The 26,611-nt window shown below is 43.8% G+C and overlaps 1 protein-coding gene and 1 long non-coding RNA gene across 7 annotated transcripts in view; one reads left to right on the top strand and one right to left on the bottom strand.

Moving 5' to 3' along the window:
- SIK3 (SIK family kinase 3) overlaps nt 1-26,611 on the bottom strand; it is a 212,262-nt gene that overhangs the window by 19,509 nt on the left and 166,142 nt on the right. For 4 of the 6 annotated variants that reach the window (XR_012503809.1, XM_074356961.1, XM_074356959.1 and 1 more), the window contains 9 exons: nt 11,703-11,821; nt 11,049-11,159; nt 10,659-10,802; nt 10,146-10,223; nt 9,918-10,027; nt 8,433-8,586; nt 8,023-8,178; nt 4,784-4,854; nt 2,486-2,629 (listed from right to left, as the gene is read on the bottom strand). Coding sequence is in view for 5 of the 6 variants with exons in the window: in XM_074356961.1 (XP_074213062.1) it covers nt 2,486-2,629; nt 4,784-4,854; nt 8,023-8,178; nt 8,433-8,586; nt 9,918-10,027; nt 10,146-10,223; nt 10,659-10,802; nt 11,049-11,159; nt 11,703-11,821 (1,087 nt within the window). In the remaining variant the exon portion in view is untranslated. The remainder of the gene's footprint in view (nt 1-2,485; nt 2,630-4,783; nt 4,855-8,022; nt 8,179-8,432; nt 8,587-9,917; nt 10,028-10,145; nt 10,224-10,658; nt 10,803-11,048; nt 11,160-11,702; nt 11,822-26,611) is intronic. The other 2 variants (XM_074356962.1, XM_074356960.1) reach the window with 1 other exon arrangement.
- LOC123616443 (uncharacterized) lies at nt 5,994-7,698 on the top strand. The gene is made up of 3 exons (XR_006724442.2): nt 5,994-6,356; nt 6,983-7,054; nt 7,210-7,698. It is a non-coding gene; the product is annotated as an uncharacterized LOC123616443 (long non-coding RNA).

Consider the following 26,611-nt stretch of genomic DNA (forward strand, 5'->3'; position numbering starts at 1 on the left):
AGAAACAGTGATCATGAGAGCTGCTCTCAAGAGCACCTCCTCAATACTTATAATTTCTATTTTTTGGAGCTAAAGCAAGCTATACCCATTTTCTCCTAAAATTTGATTCTTAAAGCTTTCAATATTTTCTGATTCATTCAGAAAGCTGTGTTCTTCAAGGAGTTAATATAGTCTGTCTGCACAGAACCCATCCTCTCCCATCAGAGCCATATCCCCAGGTCCAGGTATTCCGTGACTTTTCCAGAAGCTCAGCTTGTGGACAGACCGACAGCCAGGGCAGCCCAGTACGGTAACTCCAAAGGAACAGTTCTGATGCAGTTGCTCATTTTGGAAGCACTGACAGCATCAATCATGTTTTATTTTTGTTAGAATCGCATCAAATTCAGGACAGCCTCATATTAGGCTGATAGTCCCACTACACTTTTCAAACAGGGACTTGGTTTCCCACCTGAGTAAAATCCAGCTTGTGTTTTTTTGTTGTTATTTTTAACACTTAAAATTTAAAAAAGAAAACTCAAATTACACACTTCCAGGATTGAAAAGGTTGATCAGACCCCTCTTCAGTCTCCATGTTGGATTCATCTGTCATAACCGAGAAGGACTGATACAAATGCTGTTCTTGAGTCATTTCCTCTAGCAAATGAAAGGAGTTCAATGATCTATCCAGGCCACCCATTTTCAGTGTTTTATGGCCTTGGAAAGTTTCTCTTTTCCCCTGAAGACTAACTTCATTCTCTTGTGTTGCCATATTTTCACAGCAACCCCATCAAGACATGCTGAGTTTGCATAAATGCCCCACCTTGCGCAGTCTGCCACTCATAAAGCATTCATTCCAATCCAAACTGGCTTGACCACAGGAAACCCCTGAAACACTCTACCTAGAGTGTTCACGTGAAAACAGACAGCAGACAGATTTCCAGCAGGCAAGGCCTTGACAATGACTGTAGGCAGGCTGGAAACCACACAAATGGAGCTGTGGGCCAACGTCGTCTTCCTTTAGTAACAAGTGCAAACAGGGTATCAGGTCTGTGACAAAGGCAGACTGTGGAGACGTGCTGATCCTCACGTTCCCCTGCCGAAGAATGTGTCCCGAGGAGCACGTGACTTAAACAAGGGCACCCAAAGGGCTTAAACTAGCAATGGATCCTAACAAAGGCTGAAAAATCAAGTGTGGGGGCTCTAAAGGAGGGGAAGACTGAAACAAGGAGAAACAAAGTAACAGAGGTCCTATTACATAATAGCATAGAGCTCAGTGATATTGAGAAATCATAGAAAATGTATGGGATGGAAAGTGTACCTCTCTAATAATCACTCAAGGTACTCTTGATGTAGTACCTTAATGACGTAGGTCTTAAGAGATTTTCCTAAGAAAAATACTGTCTTTTTGTGCCATCAGAGTTTTATTTGAGAAATGTTATTTCTGTCATTCCTAACAGACCATTCTTACTATGTTATTCATGGTCATTTATAAAAGCTTATCTTCCTTCTTTCAGGGTTCCAACGTGGCACTAATGATGCCTCAGCCTGCTCAGAGGTCACCTGTCTCTGCTGATTACTCCTAATGACCCATGGGTAACTAGCCACAATAAAAACACTGTGTCAAGCTTGCCAGTGTGAGCCAGCTGCAAGACTGAATAACAACACATTTATAAACTTCCCTTCCTCAGAATCTGCTTTCCAACCTTCCCAAGTAAGACTGCTTTTCATTGTCCTCCCTGAAAGATTGAAATAAAATAAGCTCTAGCAATGAAAGTGTGGCCCACGAGCTTGGGGACAGCTTCGGAATGGACACGGCTAAAATTTTTAGTCATCAAGGTATTCACAGAAGACAATCATCTTCTTAATCTAGCAAAGTGGCATTCCCCTCTGTTTCCAGGCTTACTTGAATTCAATTTTGTGAAGTTTTCTCAGCCAGGAAGGTTAAAATTATTTTTCTTTCTTCAAGAGAATGAATTATAAATATATCAGAGACCTACTGAAAGATTTTGCCATCAGAATATTGCAAGAATGACTTCTCAAGGACAACATTCAAGAGGATGCACTGTCTCGGCTCTACCACTCACAAAGGGATGTAGCTTCCTCCATATCCAAGCTCGTTGTTCAGTGGTCACGTGATAAGAAATGCCCATTCTTTTGATGGTGATGGGTTATTGAAAGTCAAGCCTATTGATGTGGCTACATATTCCCCTATTTTCAGTTAGCCTTCTGAGAGCTTCACCTGCTTGCAGGTTTCAAGTTCAATTTCATCTACGAGTCAACATCTAGAATCACGAGAATCAACTGCAGACAGCAAACGCGTCTACAAAGTAATGGGGAAGAAGACTCTCCTGCTGCCCTGGGCACTGCTTAGTCAAGGAGCTGAGAAGATGTAAGTTCAGGATGCTATTTACAGCCTCGATGCTGGTCACCAGCTCTGTAAGACCAGCCAGAAGGGTGCCTGTCCAATGAGCCTCAAGGAGCTCACGCAGCTCACGTGGCTACTCACCGATGCTGATCAGGTACCAGGTGAGGGGGCCAGACCCGCGAACGGAAAGGCTGCTGTCCTAGCTGCCGCTGTAGGTCCGGTGGGATCTCAGCTGTAGGGTTGGTCATGGCCAGTGTATGTCTTTTGGACCTATTTGCCAAGTACCTGCAACAAGCAGGAGCAGATTTCATAGTAAAAAAGACAGACAGGAACATTCCTCAGCAAGAAGCATTAGAAGTTAATCCAAAGCACTCAGGATGAGACAGTGCCAGAGCTCAAAAAGGGCTCAAGGGCAGACAGATCCCTGACTGGACGAAAGCGAAACACGTCTGAAAAGCCAACAAAAGTTGGCTTTCCACTGAAGTGGCTGAGTTTTTGGACCTAAGAGCAGCCATTAAGAGAAGAGAGAAGGCAGCTGTAGCTCACAAAGAAGATGGATTTTCCTTACTTCATTCCATTCACTAGAAGAATTTATTTCCTACTTGTTAATTTTATTCCTCTTTTCCCTCCAACTTTCCAAAATACAAGTCAGAGGAAATGAGCCTAAGGATTGTTCCCAGAGATGAGCCAAGAGATATATTCAGAAGGGCTTCACATATGTCTCCTGATGCCACTGGCCCCCAGGGTTTGAGGCTGATCTCACTACAAGATCCTTCCATTTGGGGCTAAGCAGGTTCCAAACCACCCCTCCCCTCACACCCCATGACTGCAACTCCGCCATCAGAGAAGAAAAACTGATGTTGTCCCCGTGAACCAACACTCTCTAAAGAATGAAGAAATGAAACCACATGAAATGTTTAGAATGTTTTTTAGGGGGAAAAAAGGCAAGGCAAGAAAACAGAAGTTTCAAAAGCTGAAGAGCTGACAAGCTGATGAGTTTCATTCTGAAGATCTTTGAGATCCACCCCTTAGTCAATACCGTTAATAAGATCTTGGTCCCCCTCTGTCTGATTGACAACTTCCTCCACCACTGCTGCTTTTCTCCGGCATGAATAAAAGAAGCATTACTCCTTTTCACTACATCAAAACTGACGGGCATTTTACCTTTTAAATATTGGTCTAAAGAAGAAAGAAGGTGGAGCTAGAGGAAGTAAAGTGCAAGACAAAGAAGGTAAGATGAATACTGCTGTCTAATTCAGGTAGGAGGGCAGTAAATCTCCTAATTTCCCATCATGACACCAGCAGGGCCCATGTGCAACTTTATATACCCTGTTATCGGCAAACTATAGAAATAGCATCAAGAAGAAAAAAAGTTCACACGATTTTTCTTCTATCCACTAAGCTACAGAAGGAGCTGGCCCACCTGCCAACACCCCGGTTTGCCCCTGTTCTTTCCACATGCTGTTCCTTTTGAACAGCGGCTCTCACAGCTACTAGGGGTAGGGACAGAACCCTGGCCAGCAACCATCAGGTTCTTAAAAAGTGGTCTCATTTCTTTCTTGACTACTTTGCCCATTTCAGCTAAAAACAGTTGACAGACTCTCAAGTAACTAGTGTTATGTAAACTTGCCAAAGAGTAAGCCATTAGTGGTTTAATATCCATTTGATAAAAACACCCGAAGTTTCCCCAAGAGCCCATGAAAACCATTTTATTTCAACTTCCCTCAAGGGAAAAAAAACACATAATGTTGAAGAATACCTGTATTTCTGGGGAAATACATGCTGGATTCTGGTCAAACTCCCCTTCCCCGGAAAATAAGAAAGTCATCTCCTACCAGGGGGCATGCATGGAGCAGAGGACCACGGCTAATGGGAACAGTACAGCATGCCTAGTGGTCACTGCCGTTTCCTGTGAATTAGGCATCTCTCAACAAGGTTCTGCAAACAATGGTTATTTGCATCTGTCCCTGGGAAGAAGCACACAGCAAACAGTACAAGAGGTATTCATTCTCCTGGAAAGGAAGAGTCCATGCCAGAGGTCCATGGCCAGACTAGCTAGGATCACTGTCATCCCAAATCTCCAATTCCTTTTGAGTAACAGTTCTTGGCAGGTAGGAGCAGGCTTTGTGCCTTGTGAACACTATCAGAGTTGCAATATGAAGGCAGGGGGCAAGGAAGGAAGGAGGGAGGAGAGAAAAAGTTCTTATGGTTATTGCTGTCACTTAGGGGACTTCCAATGGTGCTTACAGAAATGAAATTTTCTGGGTAGTCTTCTGTTACTTCCATGTGGGGAGGAACATGCCATCTGGCTTGAGCAAAGAGACCACACAAATGTTGAAGCTGCACTGTACCACCTCCTTGGGCAGAGGTGACCTTTCGCTGGTTGCAGGGGGAGCCTGCCCAAGGGCGTTCTGCAAGCACTGCCAGATGTCACATTACCTCTGCACGGCTTCCTGATCTGGCTCCCCATCCGAGCTCTCCTCGTCCACAGGGGTAACTGCGGGCACTGCCTGAAGAGAGACAGGAAGGAAAAGCTCAAGGCGGCGCTCCTTCTGTAGCAGCTCTTATTCGAGAAACGGGGCTCGGGGCAGGCCTTCCTGTTAACTGTTTTATTTGCAGAACTTTTCGAGGATCCCTGGGTTAGAGAGAACTCTCATGTACCTTTCTATTTCCCCATGTTTACCTTGCTCAGTTGGTTTTACTTTGAATTGCTTCCTCTGATTCATCTTCATTCATTCATTTATTCATCCACCAAAGAGCTGAATGCCCACTTAGGCTCCAGGATAACATGTGGATTCACAGATAAGAGTTCCTGCCCTCCTCTTACAGCCCCGTGGAGGACAGAGGTAGGCAAACACAGTTACACAATCGCACGCCCCTGGCGTCTAAAGGCAGCTTGGGAATTGAGGAAGGCATCCCAGAGGACATGGCCCCTAACCTGAGACCTGAAGGAAGAGGACGAGCTGCCGGGCAAAGAGCGAAAGGGGTTGCAAGCATCTGAGGTTTCTAGGCTGAGAGGAGAGAGAAGGCCTGCAGGTGCTGGAGGACCTGAAAATACAGCAGCGGCTTGTGTACCCGGAATGTCTAGGAACTGACCTGTTGTTTCATATTAATGTTATTTCCAGGCTTTAGATGTCTTTAACTCCAGAGAAGCATACTGGTTTTTAAAAAGTACATTTTAGTACATAACATATAGCTGTGTAATTGCAATTCAATGCTTTACAATAGCTATTATCCACCAAAACGCGTTAAGGGAAACGTGGCCCACCACCGTGCATCCACTGCTGGGACTCCTCCCCTCTGCACATGGACTGGGATGCTCTGCATCCTTGCGAGCTACTGACAGCCTGGCGGCTCACATAATCACCAAGCCTCAAGCACTAGTGCAAAGATCGTACTTCAATTATTACAAAAAAGCATTTTTTTTAATGGACGATAATTACAAAGCAAAACAAACTTTTGGAATAATTCCACTGTCTGAATGCTCCTAAGCTTTCCAGATCCCTGACCACAATTCTACAAGGCTGGAGCGAACAGGGTTAGGCAGGAAGTGGCTACAGATGAGGCAGGAGAGGAACACTGTGGCCAGTTATAAATGGCCTTGAATACCCATATTAAGAAGTTTATTTTGAGAACAGGCAGCGGTGAATCACTGAAGATTTTAAGCCGGGACACGCTGTTACAAGAGTTATATTTTAGAAGGCTGGCGGGCTTTAGTTGCAGTGTGAAGAGGGCTGGTGACGGGGGTGAGGAGACAGGACTGAAATAAGGAAGCCAGCCAGGAGGCACTGTGTTAATCTAGGCAAAGGGGGACAGTGAGTTAGGGAAAGGGCAGTGGAGATGGACGGAAGTAAGATGCTTACTTCGCAGGCACTGGATAACTGACTGGATACGGGGAACAAGGGAGAGGGAAGACTGAAAGCTGAAGCTCACATTCCTGGTTTGTCCAACCAGGAGAGTGACAGTGCCTTTCACTGCCATCTGGGGGAGACACAGGTTTCACGGAGTCTGGGTAAGTTCATCTGGGGACATGCTGAGTGACAATGGTGAGTGTGCGTTGAATAACCAACTAAATCTGGGCAGTAGGCAGTCTCAGGTACAGCCGTGTAGAACTCAGAAGAGCATCCTGGGCCGGAGAGTCACCCTAACTGCAATTAGGGAAGGGGAAAAGGCCACCCAGGGAGGGTCTGTAAAGTGAGATGGAAACAGGGCGCAGATAAAACTCTGGGTTTGACCCACTTCAAGGAACAAGCAGAAAGGGAACCTGAGAAGGAGAGGCAGGAGGAAAAGAAGGAGAATGTGGGCAAAGGAGATAATATTTCAAGGAGAAAATGGTCGCAGTGACTAACATAGTTGAGAAGTCCAAAAAGATAAAGATTAAAAATGGCCACTGGATTTGTCAACAAATGCCTGTTAGTGACCTTGGCAAAAACATTTACAGTGGACAGAGTGAGTCCCTTCACGTCCCATGAAGCTTGCCCTCGGCTGAGTTCCTCTGCCACCTACAATCCCTGGCTTCGGCTTAATCACATGCGGTCTTTTGTTCCAATACTTCACATATGTGGGCTTCGTCTTCCCATAGCGTAAGCTCAGTGAGGCCAGGAACCGTGACTAGAAATTCTTTCCTTTCCCCGACAGCAGTGTTACTGAAAGTGTGGCCCGTGGACCTGTGCCAGTCCACAAACTGTTCTGTTACCAATCCAAGATAAGGTGAGTAAACAAATAGAGGGTAAGATTTATAAACTTTTATAGCAACTTAATGGAGTAACTTTTTTCTGTTAAATCAAGTAAAATTTAGCCTTGTAGTTCATATGTTTTAAAATTTGCATTTCTCTAATAATTCACTTACATTATATTTTACAAAGGTATTAACCCATGATGGATGGACTGAAGAGGGAAAAAGGGTTCTCAACTAGAGAGACGTTGAGAAGCACTGCCCCAGCACACCTGGTCAGGGCTGCGCTGTGATGGGCACCCAACCTTAAGGCAGTATGCGGCTGAATGAATGAATAAATCAGTGAAGGAAGGAAGGAATGAATTTACTTACAACAGGAAAATAATCAGAAATAAACAGAACTCAGGAGAGGAAAAGAATCTCTGAATGTAACCACCATATTAAAAAAACAAAACAAACAAAAAAAATGGGACTGAGAGAGACCAGCTTCCAGGTTAGAGCCTGTGGAAGCTAAACAACCAAGTGACCCCGGTCCCGGCCGCACCAGAAGTGGAAGCAGTGTTAATTACAGCAGAAAGGGCTGGTGAGAAGGTAATTTTGGAAATCTGCCTAAAAAGCAATTAATGCCAGAGAAAACGGTTAGATTCCGCTGCCCCCTGGCAGGGAAGGTCATCTGTGAGAAGGCTGTGAGCCAGGCTGCGGCTCCCAGCCTCAGGGCCGGCGGGACAGCAGCCGGCGCCCAGAAGGGCCCCTGAGGCTGACACTCTCCAGGAGCGGGTTGCAGTGTAGAAATTATTTGGTTAAGTAAAGAAGTTAACCAAAATTTAAGTCTGGAAAATACTACTAGCCTGAAAAAAAGAGGAACACGTTTAACATCATAAGTTGAGGGAAAGAAGAAATTCGGAAATTTAGGTTTGAAACCCTGGGCTCCTGACCCGGGGCCCACAACCTCTTTATCAAAAGCCTCTGAGAAAAGCAAGCTGGGCTTTGTGCTGCAACTCACTGGTGTCATGGTGACAAGAGGGGACGGTCCCCGTGGGCGCTTCAGCAGCTGCTGGGCATGTAGCTGGATGTTGGCCCCTCCGTCTGATGCCCTCCGGCCGAGGGGGCCCATTCCATTGAGCAGCTGCAGGGTGGGCGGCTGTAACAGGGACTGCTCCTGTCAGGGGGACAGTGAAGGACAGACTGCTGAGGTGAGGGGGACAGGAGGAGAGAACTAATCCACAGGAATGAAGGGGTCCCATGACGGTGGTGAAGACTAGAGAAATCCAGCCTCTCACTCAAGCTGCTTTACAAGCAAAATCACCCTTCTCTAGACGGACACCCTTAAACCCCAGGCACGGTCCCTCAGAGTCTCTCAAAGGAAGCTCAGGTGTGCTTCTCTGGGGCAAGCCCTCCCCCACATCCCGGTACCTTGTACTCCAGCTGCCCAGTTGGCTGCAGATTTTGCATGGGCAACAGGTTATGCATGAAGGTCATGTTAGGGGCCACCTGCAGGAATGGAGCCTGCGGGCTGACTCCAGGAAAGCCAGGCAGGAGCTTCTGCAGATCTTCCATAACTTCCGTGCTGATGGGAAACAGATGACACAAAAGTCTGGTTAATGTGCTCACTCACAACTTCTATCCCCAAACTGATGAAACTGCCAAGGTCAGCGCCATTTATTTTATTTTTTCACTTTCCTCCCAAATCTGAATTTCTCTCTGAGATCCCAAGCCAGCAGCAGCCTAGCGTGTGGAATCTGGTTCTCCGCCATTTCGCTTCCAGTACTGGGGATCACCATTCTTCACTGACCACTCATGTAAAACCAACAGCTCTGAGCCAAGAGGAAATGCTGGCCCCAGTCCAGTTGAGGTTTTCAAAGCCTGGAGGTGAACAGCAAGCTTCTGGAGGACACAGGCCATCCACTAAAACAATGGCTGCCCGAAGTAGCAGCTGATTCATCAGGGAAAGAACGCAGTCACTCTTGACAGCGCCGATGGGACAGATAAGCAGTGATGTGCCGGGCTGTGGTGCCCCGCCGGTGGGGTTTTACGGCGCACTTTAAAATAAGACATCTTTCCACTAACAGAGCGACACGGGACTCCACCCCTTGGCAGCTGACAGCCTCTGGAGCCAGAGTCTCCCCTGCTGCCTGGCTGAGAACTAGAAACGCGCAGCAAGCTCATCCGCGGGCTGGGCAGGCTTTCTCGGAACTCATTTAGAGAAGAAAGAAGCCTAGCTTTGTCCCTAGTTGAACTCTCAAGAGAACTCTTGCCACAACCTCTTCCTCCCTACTCAGTAAAAGAGACAGCCAGAAAAGAGGGAGGGGCTCTTCAAGTGCGGAGCAAACCCCGGGGACGCCTTCTGTCCATCGCCCCAGAGCAAGGGCAGCAGGGGACGTACTGAGCGACAGCTCTGGGGAACCATTTTGGGAAACTAGTACTTATTTGATGGGTTTTTGGATTTTTGTTGACTTAATTTCATGTTTAACATATATAAATCATCTATTATTTGTCCTCACTCCTTAGACGAGTCTTGTATTAGAATATATGACAAATATCTCTAAAAGCTGTCAAATTCAGATGAATTTTAAGGGGTACTTAACTTTCATTTGGCTTAGATCAGAAGACCTCAATCTTTGTGGGAAAAGATACGCTTTTCACCAAAGTACTGTGATTAACTGGCGTGATGGTGGCTATCAGCCCACCATCCACTCGGGACAGGTCTGTGATTCTCTAGTCAAATCAAGTCTGATCTACCAGGGACCCTGAACTGGGCTAAAAACATATCTTGGCCCCTGGATTAGATCTCATTTGGCAGATACAATGAAGTAGGAATAATGTGGCCTGGTAGGAACACAAGCTCTGGTGGGACCTCCCGGCCGGGGTGTTAATCAGGGCCGCTGGCCCGACACTCACCGTGGGTCCGCCACGCCCACTGTGTGCCTCCTCATCGACAAATAGCGGACCAGCGCCTCAGGGGACGGCTCTTCACCCTCGTCGCTGTCCAAGTTCACTGTCCCATCCGGCTGAGGTGGAGAAACACACGCAAAGGAGAAATGACAGGTAAGGAAAGGAAGCACGGCTATGGGGAAGAAAGTAGCCTCGGCTGACAGCAGACTCTCGGAGGCTGAGGCTGCTACTTGCCTCCACAATTTGGTTCTCTGGGTTGATGAGCTGCACCTGGGGAACGCTGATGTTCATAGTGGTACCAGCCTGCTCCGCCTGGAAAGCAATGCACACATGCACACACATGCCTTCAGCACCAGAGGGAAATAATGATAGTCTTTCAAAGTATTCTCGATTGCTAAAGTCTGTGTTTCTACCTCTGAGTCTTTGGTTCCTCTGCCCTTAGAAGCTACAACAAGGAAGCATTCTTTAGAGACGACAGTCTCTCTGAATGATTTGCTGTTTCTTTTTTTTTTTTTTAATGCAACTATCGTTATCCATCCTGAGTAATGGAATATCCTTCTATCCTCTCTGTCAAAGAAAGGCTCAGTTCTTTGCCTGATCTCTGACAAAGGAAGAGACGACAGCCGGGAAGGGATGGAGGTAAGGAAGAACAGGAACTCTCTTGACTTAAGGCTTAGTGAGCAATGGCTAGCCACCCCCTCCTCCATGTTACTTATCCTGAATCCGGTCACTAGAGTCACTGCCCACCTGGATGTTGACTGGTGCTTGAAAGGCCATGGCTCGGGGCATGCTAGGAGGCACTCCAACACGCAGGGTTTTATGTCTCTTATGCCGATCACACAGCAGGCTGTAGATTGCACTATAGTGATCGTAGGCATCTGATCGTAATGACTACCAGGAAAAAAGGGGAAAGAGTGAAAAACCCTGGTGAAATGGCATGTCAATGATCAAAACCCTTTTAACAGTAGTATTAGAAGATCAAAGCGCCTTCTTTACAAGGCCCAGAGAGGGGCAGAGGAAGGAGAATGGGGAGAAAACAAAAAGGTCCACGTTCCCAGGAAGGAGAAAAAATGGAAGAGGCAGGACACAGGGAGTATGTCTACACCCCACCTTGTTCTCCAACTCCTTTGGAGATACCTGTAGTGTCCGCTCTTTGTCCAGTCCCATGTCCTCCATGGCCAAGAGGACATCCTCATTTAGGGGGTCCATCTGTCTTTCTTCCTTCAGCTGCTGGCATTCGGCTATTAACTGTAACATATAAAAAGGCAAGCTATCAATCCCCCAATCAACCATGTCAAGATGGCATATCATACACAATGAACAAGCTGTTCCATGCCCCCAAGCTTGGGATATTTTTGGCCTTAGACAAATCCTAAGCAAGGAAGTGCTGGGTACTCAGCTATGAGAAGATAAGATCTCTATTTTCCTGAGCAACTCGTGGTGCCTGGAATGGGTATAATGGTTTAAATAAAGGTATGTTATAGGAGGCACTGGACTGAGCACCTGAGGACAAGAGGAGGGAAACAGCCTCACCAGAGGAGCCTGTACTGTCCCAAGAGCCAGGGAGGGGCAATGATTTGGGGACAAGCGGAAGGGAACTGGTACCACTATTCTCCAACAACTCAGCTGGTTTAAGATTCCTTCTTGCCAGCTTCACCTGCTGCTTTAGTATTGCACAGTCATTTGTATCCAGGCCCACCTTTTCAGGTTCTGGTCTGATTGCAGTCTCAGGCAAAAGAGACGGCAGTAGCCCTAGGAGGGGTTCCCAGAGGCAAGCGGTGCCCAGCTCACCCTGTCGAAGTTGGGGTCGGTGTCCCCCAGCTTCATCCACTTGTGCTTGCAGATCTGCTCCATGGAGAGGCGCTTATTCGGGTCTAACACCAGCATGTGGCGGATCAAGTGCTCACACTCTGCAACAAAGAGCACCAGGGTGGCTGAGGAACCAGAGGCCGGGGGAACAGGGAGATTTTCAAGCTCCTTGCTTCTAGTTGGTTTCTCTTGCTTCTTGACCCTTACCTATGTCGTGGCTTACTCCAGAAGGGACTGAGCAAAGGCAGACAGGCGGGGAGGAGAGGGGAATTCAAGTCTGGTAGCCTGGTCACTAAAAGTCAGATGAGAAAAAGTCTGGGGATAACCCATGGGTTTCATGTGTTTATATTATGTATGGGCCCATTTAATGCCATTAGTGAAGAGTTGAATGTCCTCTGGAGAGATTTCATAACTTACAAGGTCCTCAAAATGGTCAGTTCCTTCCCCTCTGTTCATTACTATGTGCCTACTAACGCTTTCGGCTTAGGTGTCCAAACGGTCTCTCTCCAAAACACAGGGAATTAAACTTTCTGATGGTCCAAGGTGTGGGGGAGAAAGGCACAGGCGCTGGATGCCTCCCTGCAGCACACTGGGACTCCGCCAGCCTTACTTACCATTTTGTCCATGTTGTTTACACATCAGCAGGTGCAAATATCTGGGCTCTGAGCTAAAGAGATTCAGAGCAAGAGATGCGACTCTGAGCTCATGCTACATAATACATTACAGAGAAAATAATGGATTCGGGGAGGAGGGTATAGCTCATGGTAGAGCATATGCCTAGCAAGCCCAAGGTCCTGGGTTCAATCCCCAGCACCTCCATTAAAAATAAATAAAATTTTTAAAAAACGTAATTCCACCTCCACCCTCAAAAAAGTGCACAGTGCTGTATGTCAACTACACCTAAATAAAACTGGAAGGAAAAAGAATTAAATAATGGATTCAAAATCAAGACACCTATATTCCGATTTCAAAACCACCTTCTATGTCTAAGTTTTCTCATCTGTAAATTGGGGGTAGTGAGGATGATGCAGGAGTAGTACTTGCACTGAAGGTGGTGATGATGACAATACAAACAGCACTAGTAACACTGTTCTGAGCACTTTACAATTATTCTGATCTCATTTTAATCCTCACAGCAATCCTAGGAGGAAGGCACTATCCTCTTTCTCATTTGGAGACGGTAAAATTAGGCACAGAGGAGTCAAGAACTTTGTCCAAGGCCACATAGTAGGTCAGACTTCAAACCAGACAGTCTGACTCTTTGGTTGGTTCTCTGAACCACATGCTGTCCTGCACTGAGCTGCGGGCAGGACCCCAGCTCCTGAACCATTAATTCAACATCTTCATTCAAGCCACTATCATCTTGACTTGGGCTTGACTTGACTGTAATAAAAGTCTCCCAACTGGTCTGTTTCCATTCTTGGTCCATTACCACCTATTCTCTATAAAGAAGCAAAGGGAATCTTTCTCAAAATATGAATCTGAGTATATCACCACCTTGATTACAACTTTCCAGTCTCTTCCCATAACCCACAGAATAAAGTCCAAAGTCCTCTGACCGCATCCGCTGCCATGCCCCCTCGGCTCCCTGAGCTCCAGCCTTTTTCTAGTCTGTGCACGTGCTGAACACACTCGCACCAACAGCATGTACTCTTGCCATTTCCTTTAGTTGGGACGGCTGCTCCTCGAACCCTCATGAGGCTGGTTCCCTGTCATCCGGGAAAGAGCTTAAATGTCACTTTCTCAGAAAGACCTTCCCTGGCCACCTTGTTAACCTAAAGCAGGCCTCTGGCCACGCTCTATTACACACACGAATTTTCTTCACACGAAGGACTTCTTTGTGAAATCACCTCGTTTATTTGCTTGTTTATCATCTAACTCCACGGAAAGTCCACATCTTTCTTACTGCTGTTCCCAGTATCAAACCTGTGAGGCCAAAGATGATTATTACACCTAACAGGAGCTGAATAAACAGCTATTGAATGTATGAATAAATAAATATTTACTGAAACTCTAATCAAAGATTGCATTTGTGGAAATGCTTTTTAAAACTACAAAATTTTCTGTAACTTACAAAATTGTCTGTTTCTCTTTCACTACAGTTGTCTTGAAAATAAAACTGGCCAGTGATAATAATAACAAATTGAAGAGAATTTATTAAGTTAAAAGACTTTTTATATATAAGGCACTGCGCTTACCAACTTTATTTCATTTCATCTTCTCAAGAACCCTGTATTAAGACACTGTGATTAGCCCCACTTATAAAAGAAGAAACAAATTAACACAGTCACGGCAGAGCCGGGACTTGACAGATATGCTCCGGACTTCCCTTCATACACCTTCAGGTGGATTCAAATTGTTTGCTATATTTTTCCAGAGTGACTTCAACTCTGCAACCCCACAATTTTTGCACCATTTGGCAAACATCATTCTATATCACCATCCTGAAAGGAATACTAAGTGTCATTAAGACAAATTACCCTTAATTTTTAATTTATTCTAACTTTCAGAGAAAATACAACAAAGTCAATATACCAAAAGTGATTTTATAGCAGGCATCAATTTGTTCTTGCTTCATGATTAAAAGTATATTCAACTGCAGTGCGGATCCCAAAGCCTGTGGTTCCTACATCCCTATAAAATAAATGCCATTTATAACATTAAGCTTTCATTTAAGTTATGGGAGTAGTAAGGCTAGAACCCACAAATGTAGCATCTGTATAGATGAAAATACCACCGCCACACACCTTTAGGGTCTGCAATTACTTGAGAGGAAAAGAATGTTCTTAATTTAGAAAGTTCCTAAAACTAAAGAGCCCCACGTAGGCAGAAGGCCTGGGCCTGACTCCAAAGCTGTGAAATACATTGTTAAGACCTCTAGATGGCACCCTACTGTTTTCTTTTGGCTTCCATATAGCACTTGGTGCAGAAGAGGTAGTAGCCACATTAGTCCTGAATCAGATGACCATGGCTGAAGGATGCTCAGTTACAGGCTTGTTTTGAAACAGAATTCTCAAGGCATTTTCTTAAAAATAAACAAACAAAAAAACCAAAAATCGACACCGCCACAAGCCCTGGTTAGAAGATGTACCTGGTTCAATTTCAGGATCTTGAAACCTCTAGTCAGTCATCCTGAACCATTGTCTGGTTTCAGATGCCTTGAAAACTCTCCAGAAAATTGTGAACAAGAATTTATGCACCCAAATCTGCATATAATCTTAGTCTGTTCAAGGAGTCCCCAGAGCCTGTCACCGATGCCCCAGATGTCTGCAGGTCCCAGGTGGAGAACTCCTTGTTGCAGTGGCAACACCTACGGGACACTTTTATCTGTGCGCCCTACATCATCCCCAGCACGCAAAGGAACAGAAGTCTAACACTCTTCGTATGTGGCACAGATGGTAGTATGACAAAATGCGGAAACTCAGGGTATTATTATCAACTCATGCTTCCTGAGTGTCATATATAGCTCAGGAAATTATATTCAAACTAAATCTGAATGCACCATTCTACATAAAACATGGAAAGAGGGTGAAAACAAAGGGAATACATGCTCTCCAACCTAATAATAGAATCAACCCCTGGACCATCGATTAAAACGTGTGGAGAGGAAACGGGGCCTCAGATCAAAGAGTACAAAACATTAACTTTCTCAGATGCCAAAAAGAACTCTATTTTAATGCCCAAAGCGGCCCCATCACTTGTTCCCTCTCAAAGGGCAGAGCCTTTGATACTGAGTGGAACTGAAGCACCCGGGGCGGTGCAGGAACATTCTGGTGTGTGCCGGGGGGCGGCTTCCCTTCAGGCTGCTCTGCGCAAGCGCCAGGCAGGCCCGCAGTGAAAATCGCTGTGGGCCTGTGAAACCTGATGCGGGGACAGAATGGGACCTAGGGGATGCCCAGCTCAGGCCCTGCCCTGCGGCGCCGACAGGCATCCGGGTGACTCTGTGGAGACAGGGCGGCTGCGTGGGCAGGGTCCTAACACACACGGGAATCAAGTTCAGATCGCCATCTCAACTTGGAATTCCATCTGAGGCCGGGGCTTTGACATCTTTTTTTTTTTTTTTTGACCTTGATAATAAACAGCTTTCTCTAAAAGGCTGAAAGTACTCAGCCTGACAGGGGGTGAAAATAAAGGATGAGGAAGGGGAGTTAAAAAACCAACTTCAAATTCACCCAAGATAGTTCATCGAAGTTCTGTCTCTAGTTTCCCAGACAGAAGAAGAAACATAATGACTTAAGAAAGAATCTCCTGACTAAAACTTTGAAAACATGCCCCTTGAAGACAGGTTAAAGGCAAGGAGGCTGATTTATCTTGGAGAAGAAAAGGTGGAGACAGGAAGAGGTATCCTGGGCGGTCTTCCAGTATCTGAAAGGTATTTATCAAGAAGACAAAGTGGATTTATGCTCTGCTGCTCCACGGGCCTGAATCTGGAACAACTAGGAAGTAACAAATTCAATTTAGGAAGAATCTTTCTAATTATTAGAGTTGATCCAAATACTGGATCAAGGTCCAAGGGCTCTCAGGAGGGGCCTTGGGGAAGTGAGAAGGAGCAGGAGAAGGGCCACACCCAGAGCACAGCTCATTTTCTTCATTTTACCAATCAGTTATTCTGAGTAAGATTTCAATCAAAAATGAAGCCCAGAACAACTGGATGGGATGAACTCTTTGGTCTCCTCCAAATCTAAAAACCATGTAACTGAAAAGGGAACAATCTGACCTGTGAAACAGTATCCTTATAGTCACTAGAAACGTCTAATCAGAGGCTGGCATTTAAGATATTAGAAGGGCTCCCAGCATTAGGTATGAGGAAGACTGGGAGTCCTTCAGCGACAGAGAGAGTGTCTCACTGAGCTGTGTATCCCCAGGGCCTGCATGGCACACGATCTGCAACACACCCTCAGTAATGCCAGCTGAAAGAAATACTGGACTAGGTGACTGCTGCTGTTCCTCCTAACAACCTTAATAACCTGGTTCCAAGAACCCACAATAGAACAGGCATTCTCCATGCCTCCAGCTAGAAAAACCAGACAACTCTCAACTTACAGAAGATTAAGATGTGGCACTGTCTGGGGGCAAAAGTCTGGATCAGATGATTTCCAAGACCCCCCCTGGCAGCTTTAGAGTTCTTTGTCTTACTCACACAGAGGGTACTTACTCATCTTTTCTGAGGCTGTACAGAGTAATATGTAAATCAGATTACCACGTGAGGAGACATCTGCATGTGGGCATAGCCATAGCGTCAAGGTTATGATACAACAAACCAAAACAGCTCCTGGCAGATAATTCTTCTCCATAAACCCTGTGGATTTGTCTGAAAGTATTAATAATACTACCTTTAGCCTGTTAGGAGAGTGAGAGTGAGAGAAAGAGAGAAGAGTGAAAAAACAACACAGGGAAGGAGGGAGTGAAAGATTAACAGCAACTCGTTCAAAAATATTATGTAATAATAATTACTAACATTTATCGAGTACTTATATGTTAGGCAGAAGTGCTAAACCCTTTAAATTAATTTCAGCATTTAATTCACATACTAGTCGTTCTTATTACTATATCTTATTTTACAAATAAAGAAATTAAAAATCAGAGAAGTTAAGAAACTTGACCAGATAATGAGAGGCAAAGCCAGGATACAAATTCTGGTCAGTCTTACTCCAAAGCCAGAGTTTTTAACCCAAATGATATCTAAATTTATTGTTGCTGTTTTAGGTAGGAGCGAGCACATCTTTATAAAAACATATCAAATCAATTTCATTCCTCTTCCCACAGATTAAATGCCATGTAGTGTCCAAGGTCCCACCATGACAGAGTCACCTACAAGCCAAGTTCATAGCAAGTGGGCTAGGTAATAAATTTATGGTAAGGAGGCTACGAATTAGCTGGAAAGCAATGTTACAGGGAATGGCAAGTTGGATTAAGATGAACTGTCAAGGCAGGGACACGATGGTGAGGCTGAGATGTACTACAGAGGAGCGAGCTCAGTCTACAGGCTCGGGGTGTTGAATGGTGATGCCCCAGTCCAGGCATCACAGGCAAGGAGAAGGGGGAGGCAAAAATTCAGAGAACTGGCCCTCTGAACCTTTGGGCTGATCCATGATGGAGGAAATGCCAACTGTCCCTTTAAACCTTTCATGTGTTGCCAAAGTATGGGACATGGCAAAGCAATCATTTCAGCTCTGCGGGCAGAGGAGTGGTCTGAAAGGAACTGAGTCACAGATTCTTTCTGACCACATAAAACTGCTTTGAGCTGGGGAAACAGAGGACATCTGTGTGCCAGGAGGCATGGGAGGAATGCGAGGAAGAAGCAGTGACCTAGGAAATTCATGTTTCATACAGGTGCTCATAAGAAGGGTATGGTCTGGTTTCTCCTGTACTCCTTCCAGTCAATTCTAGGTTTGTTCAAAGGCGCTTTCAAAGTCCCTAGCCCAATTCTCTTTATTTTCAATAATTTAAACTAACTTCTTAATAATGTTTAATTCTCCAGTGCAATTCAAATTTCAAAGAGGGCTCTATTTTTCTCAAATCTCAAAATCCAAAAAGAAAACAATAAATTGGCTATTAAATCTCTAAAATGTCTGTTTCCCTGACAAATGAGTAACTCTATAACTTTTTTTAAATGGCACTAAAGACTTAAGCTTTTCAGAACAAGGATACTATGTGATATACTGCCTGCTATCCATTGACTTTGTCCAGCTCAGGTACCAGTCTGGGGGAGTACTGATAAACAGTCAAACAGAATAAGACTGATGAATGGTCCGCAATGACAGTCTCTGGATGGAGCAACACGGCTCTGATAAGAGCCTATGTTCTGGACATACAAATGTTTATGACTCCTCTTTAACGCTATCTGCCATTTCCCAAAAAGAAAAAAAAGTCTGTTATAAAGTCCTGATCCTGTCATAATCATGGCTAAAACAGTGTGCTCTCTTACAATGTCATGATCCTTGTAGAAACAACTAAAAAGAAAAGCAGTAAGAAATTGTAGGTGGGGTGACGGATATATAGCTCCGTTGGTAGAGCGCATGCTTAGCACGCATGAGGTCCTGGGTTCAATCCCTAGCACCTCCATTAACAAAAAATTAAAAAATTTTTTTTCTAATTTCAAAAATATAATTTAAAAAGAAAAAAAAAAAAGAAATCATAGGTGTTTTTGCCTCTTCTTTTGGTAAGAGGCTGGCCAGAGTTAGTAACCCACACTCTGCTTGTGGACTAAGTCCTAGAAATTATATTATATATATATGTGTGTAAAATTTTATATCTACATTCTTTTTTTCTAATTCTTTCCACTATAGTTTATTATGAGATATAGAATATAGTTCCCTGTGCTATACAGTGCATCCTTGTTGTTTACCTATCTTATATACGGTAATATTCATCTCTTAATCCTAGACTCCCAATTTATCCCTCTCCACCCCTTCCCCTTTGGTAACCATAAGTTTGTTTGGTCTGTGAGTCTGTTTCTGTTTTGTAAGCAAGTTCACATGCACCTCAATGTTCATAGCAGCACTATTTACAGGAGCCAAGACACGGAAGCAACCTGAGTGTCCATCAAGATGAATGAATAAAAAATACATGGCGTGTATATATACGCGCGCGTGTGTGTGTGTGTGTGTAGAGAGAGAGAGAGGGAGAGAGTGATAAAGAGAATGGAATATTACTCAGCCATAAAAAAGAATGAAATAGTGCCATTTGCAGCAACATGGATGGACCTGAAAATTATCATACCAAGTAAAGTCAGATAAAGATAAATATTATATATCACTTACATGTGGAATCTGAAAAATAGTACAAATGAAATTAGAAATGATATTTTTTAACATGCCCAAGGAAACCCTGTCATTGTCAGCTGTCACCTGAGGTCCAATCTATTTTATACAGTGATGACTTTAAAATCTAAACAAAGTAGACAAATGATCTTGAAATCAGATGTTTCTGTGTATAGAGACATACACTGAATGTGCTGTCCTATAGATTCATCCAGAGGTCATGGAAATGTTAACTACAATCATATAAAATACTGGGGTTTTCTGTTGCTGTTGCCATGAAGTTTTGTTATATTCGTTATTGCTAGAACAATGGTAGAGATAGGAAGACTTTTACTCTATAGAAATTAAATTTTGATACTTTACTGTAACAATAGAAATACATAAACATTTCTAATGTGAAGGGACTTTATTTAAAGTGACAGTCAATACCACAGTTTTTTACACCCTGAAAGAAAATACATAATCTTGGAACTAACTAACAGAACTTAATCTATTATAGTGTTTATGGCTGTAATAAGACTTGACTCATCAGACATAAGCAGTAGATCAGCTCCTCCAACACAATGGCACTGGGGGGAAAATGTCTTGTTTTGCAACCATTTGCTTTCAGTTCTTTTGGGGAACAAAAAAAATGGGAATCCTAGTACCGAAGTATTCAGTAAAATTCTCAGAAAGACAGTCCAACAGCAAGAGATCAGACAAGGACGTGGAGAGTGATTTAAATACGAATCCCAACACCACTGGTTTCTGCAAATTATCATCAGAATGTTCTAGAGCAGAAATAAAGTTGCTTGTAACTAAATCCTGTGAGACACTTTCTGTGGCTGAACACAGAGGCTAAAGGGAGATGGCTTCGCATAACTTAGCAAGTAATGACGGCGCTGATAAGAAAAGCTTCTATGAGGAGTCAGCAAAGTTAGACCGAGAGGCCTTTCTCTTCGGTTTTAACAGTTTATCAACCTAAGATAGCCTGGGGGGGAAGCGAGTGTTTGACCCATAGATCTCAACTCATTAGAAAAATAACACCTATTCCTTGAACTTTCCTTCTTTTCAACTGTTTTTCTAGGTGGCTGTGATGTTGCCAGAATGACGATTCAGAAATTAGGAGACACTGGCTTCAAGGTTGGGGCTGCCTACATTTTCCTCCAGCCCTGACCCTGAAAAGATGCTCCCACACTACCCTGTTAGACTAGAGGATGTCCAACTTCCAGTTCACATTTTTAAAATAAAAATTTGTCGCTTATACTAGCTTATCATTATCCAACTATATTTTTAAGTCCTAATATCCATCATTACTGTAAAAGAAAATTCTGGCTCAGTTTTACATCAGAGTCCAATATACAGTCCTTGATATTAATTCTTTTTTTCTTTTTTCTTTAAACACTTTTTATTGATTTATAATCATTTTACAATGTATCAAATTCCAGCGTTCAGCACAATTTTTCAGTTATACATGAACATATATATATTCATTGTCACATTTTTTTCTCTGTGAGCTACCATAAGATTTTGTGTATATTTCCCTGTGCTATACAGTATAATCTTGTTTTTCTATTCTACATAATTCTTTTTTCCGGAAAGAATCCAGATGCAGATGGACAAAGACACCTATTTCCAGGACTCTCTTGATACTTAGAATAACTTGTCAGATATGCATTCATTGAGAATTAAAATAGTCAAAGGCAGGTGGCTTCTGAAGTCAGAGTGCAAGGGTTCAAATCTCAGCTCTGCCACTTCCTAGCTGTGTAATTCCGGGTGTGTCCCTTAATCATACCTCACCTCAACTGTCTATCAAGTGACAAGAGAAGCCTACCTCACAGGGTTGTTTTGAATATTAAATAGGTTAATGCAACAATGTCTGGTATAGAGAAAGTGTTCAGCGGATGTTAGCTGTTATACAAATCCCTGGACTTCTTCCACTTAGAACTTCCTCCCTTACTCTGTCTTCCTTTATAGAGCTGCTGAGACTAGGAGACAGTTTGCTTGAAAAGGGTTACCTAAATAGGGCAGTACCCATACTTCCCCATTCTTTTTCTATCATATTAGGTAAGATCACGAAGATGGTCAGAGGAGGCTTGCTTAACTCCCAGGTAGATCTAGCCTCTTTCCTGACAGTCTGTGTTCACTAACATGAAAGCACTACACACACTGTCTCCCCAAAGGCAGAGCGAACCTTAAAAGAGTTTTGGGAAGGGAACTGTGTTGAGGACTCTGAGTTCCTAAGTATATGGAGACTGATGGGTGAGCTACTTTAATCTCCTCTCCCGTCCCCTCTAAACAAAGCACTTTTAGCCAAGCAAGACGTTGTGTGGTTCCTGATGAGTAAGCCGATCAGGGCAGAGTTGTTTGCATCCAAGTAGAAGCTTTCTGGCAGTAGCTGCACAAAAGTCTCCATCAGAGCATTATGCAAGCCTGGGTCTTGCATTCCCAGTGATCAAATGCTTATGCAATATCACAATTAATTAAGTCACAATGAAGTCTAATCAATAAGGACTCAAAAACATTGTCCACAAGAGATCACTATGCACTTGCCGTCAGTGCAGCTTTTTCCCTGTAAATTAATCTTCCTCCAGCTAAATAAATGACTGATCTTACTACGCTCACTAGCAGGTAGTATAACAGGTGAGTAAGACAAACGAGGCTTTAAGAAGTAGGCCTCTGATAGTTTTAAAAAACATACTGGTAGTGAATGAGTTTGGTGCTCAAAAAATCCATGTTGTTGGCTTCCCTCAGTGGGAGCGGAACTTGGAGGGAGGCATCTCCAACACAGGTGGCCGGGCCAGGTCTCATCTTCTGCCAGTGGCTCAAAAACACAGCAAGTTCTAACTTTTAATCCTTCTATATTTAATTTAATTTAGGCTCGGGGTTTTTGCCTAACTGCTCTCTGGGATGCTCGGAGACGTTTAATCCCAAAACACTGGTCTCGATCAAACTAATCTCACTTGAGACGTTGAAAGCCAACTCCACAGTAGATCAAAACTCTTCCAAAACTAGAAGCCACTTGGCCTGGTCATTTATATCATAATCTATATAACAAAAGTTCATAAACCCAGTTAATAATTCAGGTCATCAGTGAGTTAGCTCTCACTTTAATAAACAAAACACAAGAGTCTGATGGAAGATTCTATAGGTAAGTGGTGATGATTCAATTTTTCATTAAAAAAAATTTACTGAATGCTGACCCCATACTAGATGTTGTCGTTTTAGGGACGCTTACATGAGTGTGAAACAGCTCTGACATCAAGGAGCTTGCATTCCAGGGGAGAGGGGAGGAAGACATCTACATAATTATTAAGCTAGGTGATATAAAATTGATCCAGCCTGGAGTAAATCCTCTTTTACATTTTCACCACTGTCATTCAACTTGAAGAGTATGTCTTTAGTATGTCTCAGAATGTCCATGAAGGGAAGTTTATAACAACCAAACAAGACCAGGCCTAGAAATATCCCCTAATTGCAAGGACACTTCATTCCACACATTACTGACAATAAAGAGATGCTTAGAATTCTTGAACTAGCTGTATCCATTTGTACAGCATGGCCTCCCACACAGCTGTAGATACTGTGGAATTCAACTTGGCTAAAAAAGCTAGACAATAGGGCCTTCCCCGCTCACCACCCAAGTGCTGATTTATACTACACCAGCTCTGCTGGAGTCTCTAGATGCTTCTGGCAGAAAAATGGATGAACTCAGTTCAAGTCTATGACAACAGCCTAAGGAAAAAAAGGATCTTGTTCTTTAGGACTTCCTTCAACCACCTTAGCTTCTGTAGGACAGCACCAGCAGGTCTGACGAGCTGGAAGTGGCGGGCTACAGTCTCCATTCAGAGAATTAACTCTAGGTTTAATGGCGTGCAGTTATGCCCAGAAACTAGAGGTGTAAGCAGAAGAAGGACTCAGGGTCAGACTCCAGGTTTCCTTTACATGCACTTGAAACTTTATGGTACTTGAAGGATGCCTAAGATGAGAAATGACTAAACAGTCGTCTGCACTCATCTTGCCCTTGCCTTATCCTCTGACAGCACTCTCCGATGAGCCTTGGGCAGGCCTGTGATGGTAGGCACCGCCAAGCACATGTGCGTCCCTGCAGGCAGGGAGGTCATACGGGTAACGCAGCAACTGTCTACTCATTTCCTACATTGGGTTGCTTCTCATTTTCTGTGCTTAATCCTACAAAAATTTTTATTCCAATTTAGGGAATTACTTGTCTGCCATTAAAAAGTGGCCACATTTAGGATACTTCTGTTGGCCTTCTCTGAGTCTTTCATGTGAACTTATACTGTAAACATTAGTTCTTTCTAAGTAGTTAAAACATTACATAGTTTATTTCTAAGTACTAACAGACAACGTGGTTGACTGCATGGTTAGCTATTTACCAGCATCTGAAGCCAGCTCTGGTAAGGCTTGAGTAAAACTCTTTTGCCATGACGCGGGGGTGGAGGGGCGGAGGGATCCAAGTTGCTCACAGGAAATACTGTGGACATTGGAAAAGCAGAGGAAGTGGTTTGTTTATCTTGCCCTTTCTTTGCAGCAGTGTGGTGGAGGAGAACAAACACTGAATCTGAGTACCGACTTACTCATTTACTACCTGTGTGGCTTTAGGCAAGTCAACTAATTTCTCTAAACTTCAACTTCTTAAACTTCATTGGCAAAATGATAAATCCCGTGTGTCCATACCAATTCCGGAGTACAATTACATTGCTCAAATTAGACCAAGTACAGGAAATACTTTGCAAACTTCAAAGCCCTAAAGAAATATAAATTACTGTCATTGATATTATTATTTGAATTATTTGGTAGTTAGCCCTGTAACAAACCCATGCACCCATTCCTTCATTCATTTAACAAATACTTACTGAGCACCTACCTACCAGGACCCATGCACTGTCCTAAGCCCTGAGAGTGAACAAAACCAAAACCTTATTACAGTCAAGAGGCAGTGGCGGGGTGGGGGCGGGTATAGCTTAGTGGTAGAGCACATGCTTAGCATACGCAAGGTCCTCGGTTCAATCCCCAGTACCTCCTCTAAAAATAAGTAAGAAAACCAAATACCTCCCCACCACGAAAAAATTTAAGAAACAAAACAAAACAAAGCAAAGCAAAACAACCCTCCCAAACAAAAACAAAACAAACAAACAAAAAGAGGCAGTGGGGACGAGGAGTGGGGACACAATAAACACATACTGTAGTGGTAGCAGTGAGTGCTATGAAAAAAAAAGAAGGCAGAATGATGGAAGAGAAGGAAGAGAATGATGGAGTAGTCAGGAAAGGCCCCTCTGAGGGACACCGAAGCAGAGAGCTCAAGTGAGGTGAGGAAGCAAGCCGTGGGAATATCTGAGGGAACGGGGACGCGTGTGCTCGGCAAGTCTGAGAAACAGCAAGGACATGTGTGTGACTGGAGCTCGAGGCAGAGGACGAAGGGCAGAGGGAAATGAGATTGGGTGGGGACAGGGGAAGCACAGCTGTGCCCTGTGGCCATAATGATAGTGACTTTCTGAATTGTTTCCTAAGTGTAAATAAGAGCCACTGGAGGGCTTGGGGGGGGTTCTATTTGCTATTTCCTCATTATTTACTAAATCCTACCACACGCCAGGTTCTATGCTGAGCTGTAACAGCGGTGAACAAAGCACCTTTCATCTACTTCTCTAAGCTCACAGTCTGGGGTGGAAGATGCGCAATGAAAGAAATAATTACAATAAAATGTTTGGGAAGTCCTATGAGAAAAGAAAACTTGGTAGACATTATCTAGATTCGTATTTCTATCCCATCTAGTCTCTTACTCTAGAATACAGCCATGGGCGGTGTCCGGTGGAGAGAGGAAGAAGGGTCCCAGGCGGAGGGAACTGCTCCAGAGAACATCACTTGCTTGGGGAACGAGCAGGAAATCAGGGTGCCTGGCGGCACAGTGGGACCTGAGGTCCAAGAGATGGGCAGGAGCCGGGTCACGGAGGTATTTCCCTGCCATTGTTCTCCAAACAGCAGTCATGAGGTCAGTTTAGTAAGTTCTAATGAGCACTTTTAATGTAATAGAATAAAATGCATTAGAGTGCACTGCACATAGTAAAGGCAGGTTTCTTGCTTTTTAAAAAAACTTTTTAAAAAACTTTATCTTACAACTTTTTTTCGTTCAACTGTGTGTGTGTGTGTGTGTGTGTATTTTCCAAGTCACAGTATAAAATGTATTTTTTACTATGGTCATGGTCAAAAATGAAGTCAGTGCTCTAGCCATATTAAGGAGTGAACTTTGGCCTAGAGGTAACGGTAAACCACTGAAAATTTTAAGCTGGAAAATGGTATAATCAGATGTATGTGTGTGTGTTTGTGTGTGTGGTGGGGTATTTTGTCTGTTTTGATGTATGTATTTTAGAAAGATTATTCGTGCAGCTGTGTGGAGAATGCATTAGAGAAGGATAAGGCTGGAAGCCAGGAATCCATTTAATTGGTTTAATTTCACTAAGGTAAGGGCAGCTACCGAAGTGGCTACAGGAATGGAGGATTGAAAGCACAGGATTTGGTAAAGGAGTGGCTGTGGTAATGGTAAGAGAGGAGGAATCAAGGCTTGTTTCTGTCTTGGTCAGATGTTCATGCCGTTCACTAAGACAGGGAACATGGAACAGAGCAAATGCAGGGAGGGAGTTAAATTCAGTTTCAAAAATGTTTCCATTGATATGATTTCATGACATGCAAGTGAAGCTGACTGGTAGCAACTGGTTGGATAAACAGCCCTTCCTCCCAGAGAGGTCTAGGCCAGAGAGTTAATTGAGTGTCACCTGGAGACTGAACATCACTGCGATCACCGAAGCCACGGCAGTAAATAAGATGGCTCAGAAAGACGGTATAAAGAAGAAAAGATTTAAAGGATGAACAGAGAAAGAGAAATCTGGCAGACAAGGTGCACCCAGAGAGACAGGAGGAAAACTGGAGAATGTGGTGTCTGAGAGGCAATGAAAAAAATGTGTTTTAAAAAACAAGGAATGACTCAACAATAAGAAAACAAATAACCCAATTAAAAAATGGGCAAAACATTCAGACATTCACCAAAGAGGATATACAGATGGTACATACAGATAAGAAATGTTCACTATCACACATCATTAGGGAACTGCAGATTAAAATAAGACGATATAA

This window comes from Camelus bactrianus, chromosome 33 (genome assembly GCF_048773025.1).
Source record: "Camelus bactrianus isolate YW-2024 breed Bactrian camel chromosome 33, ASM4877302v1, whole genome shotgun sequence".
NCBI lineage: Eukaryota > Metazoa > Chordata > Mammalia > Artiodactyla > Camelidae > Camelus > Camelus bactrianus.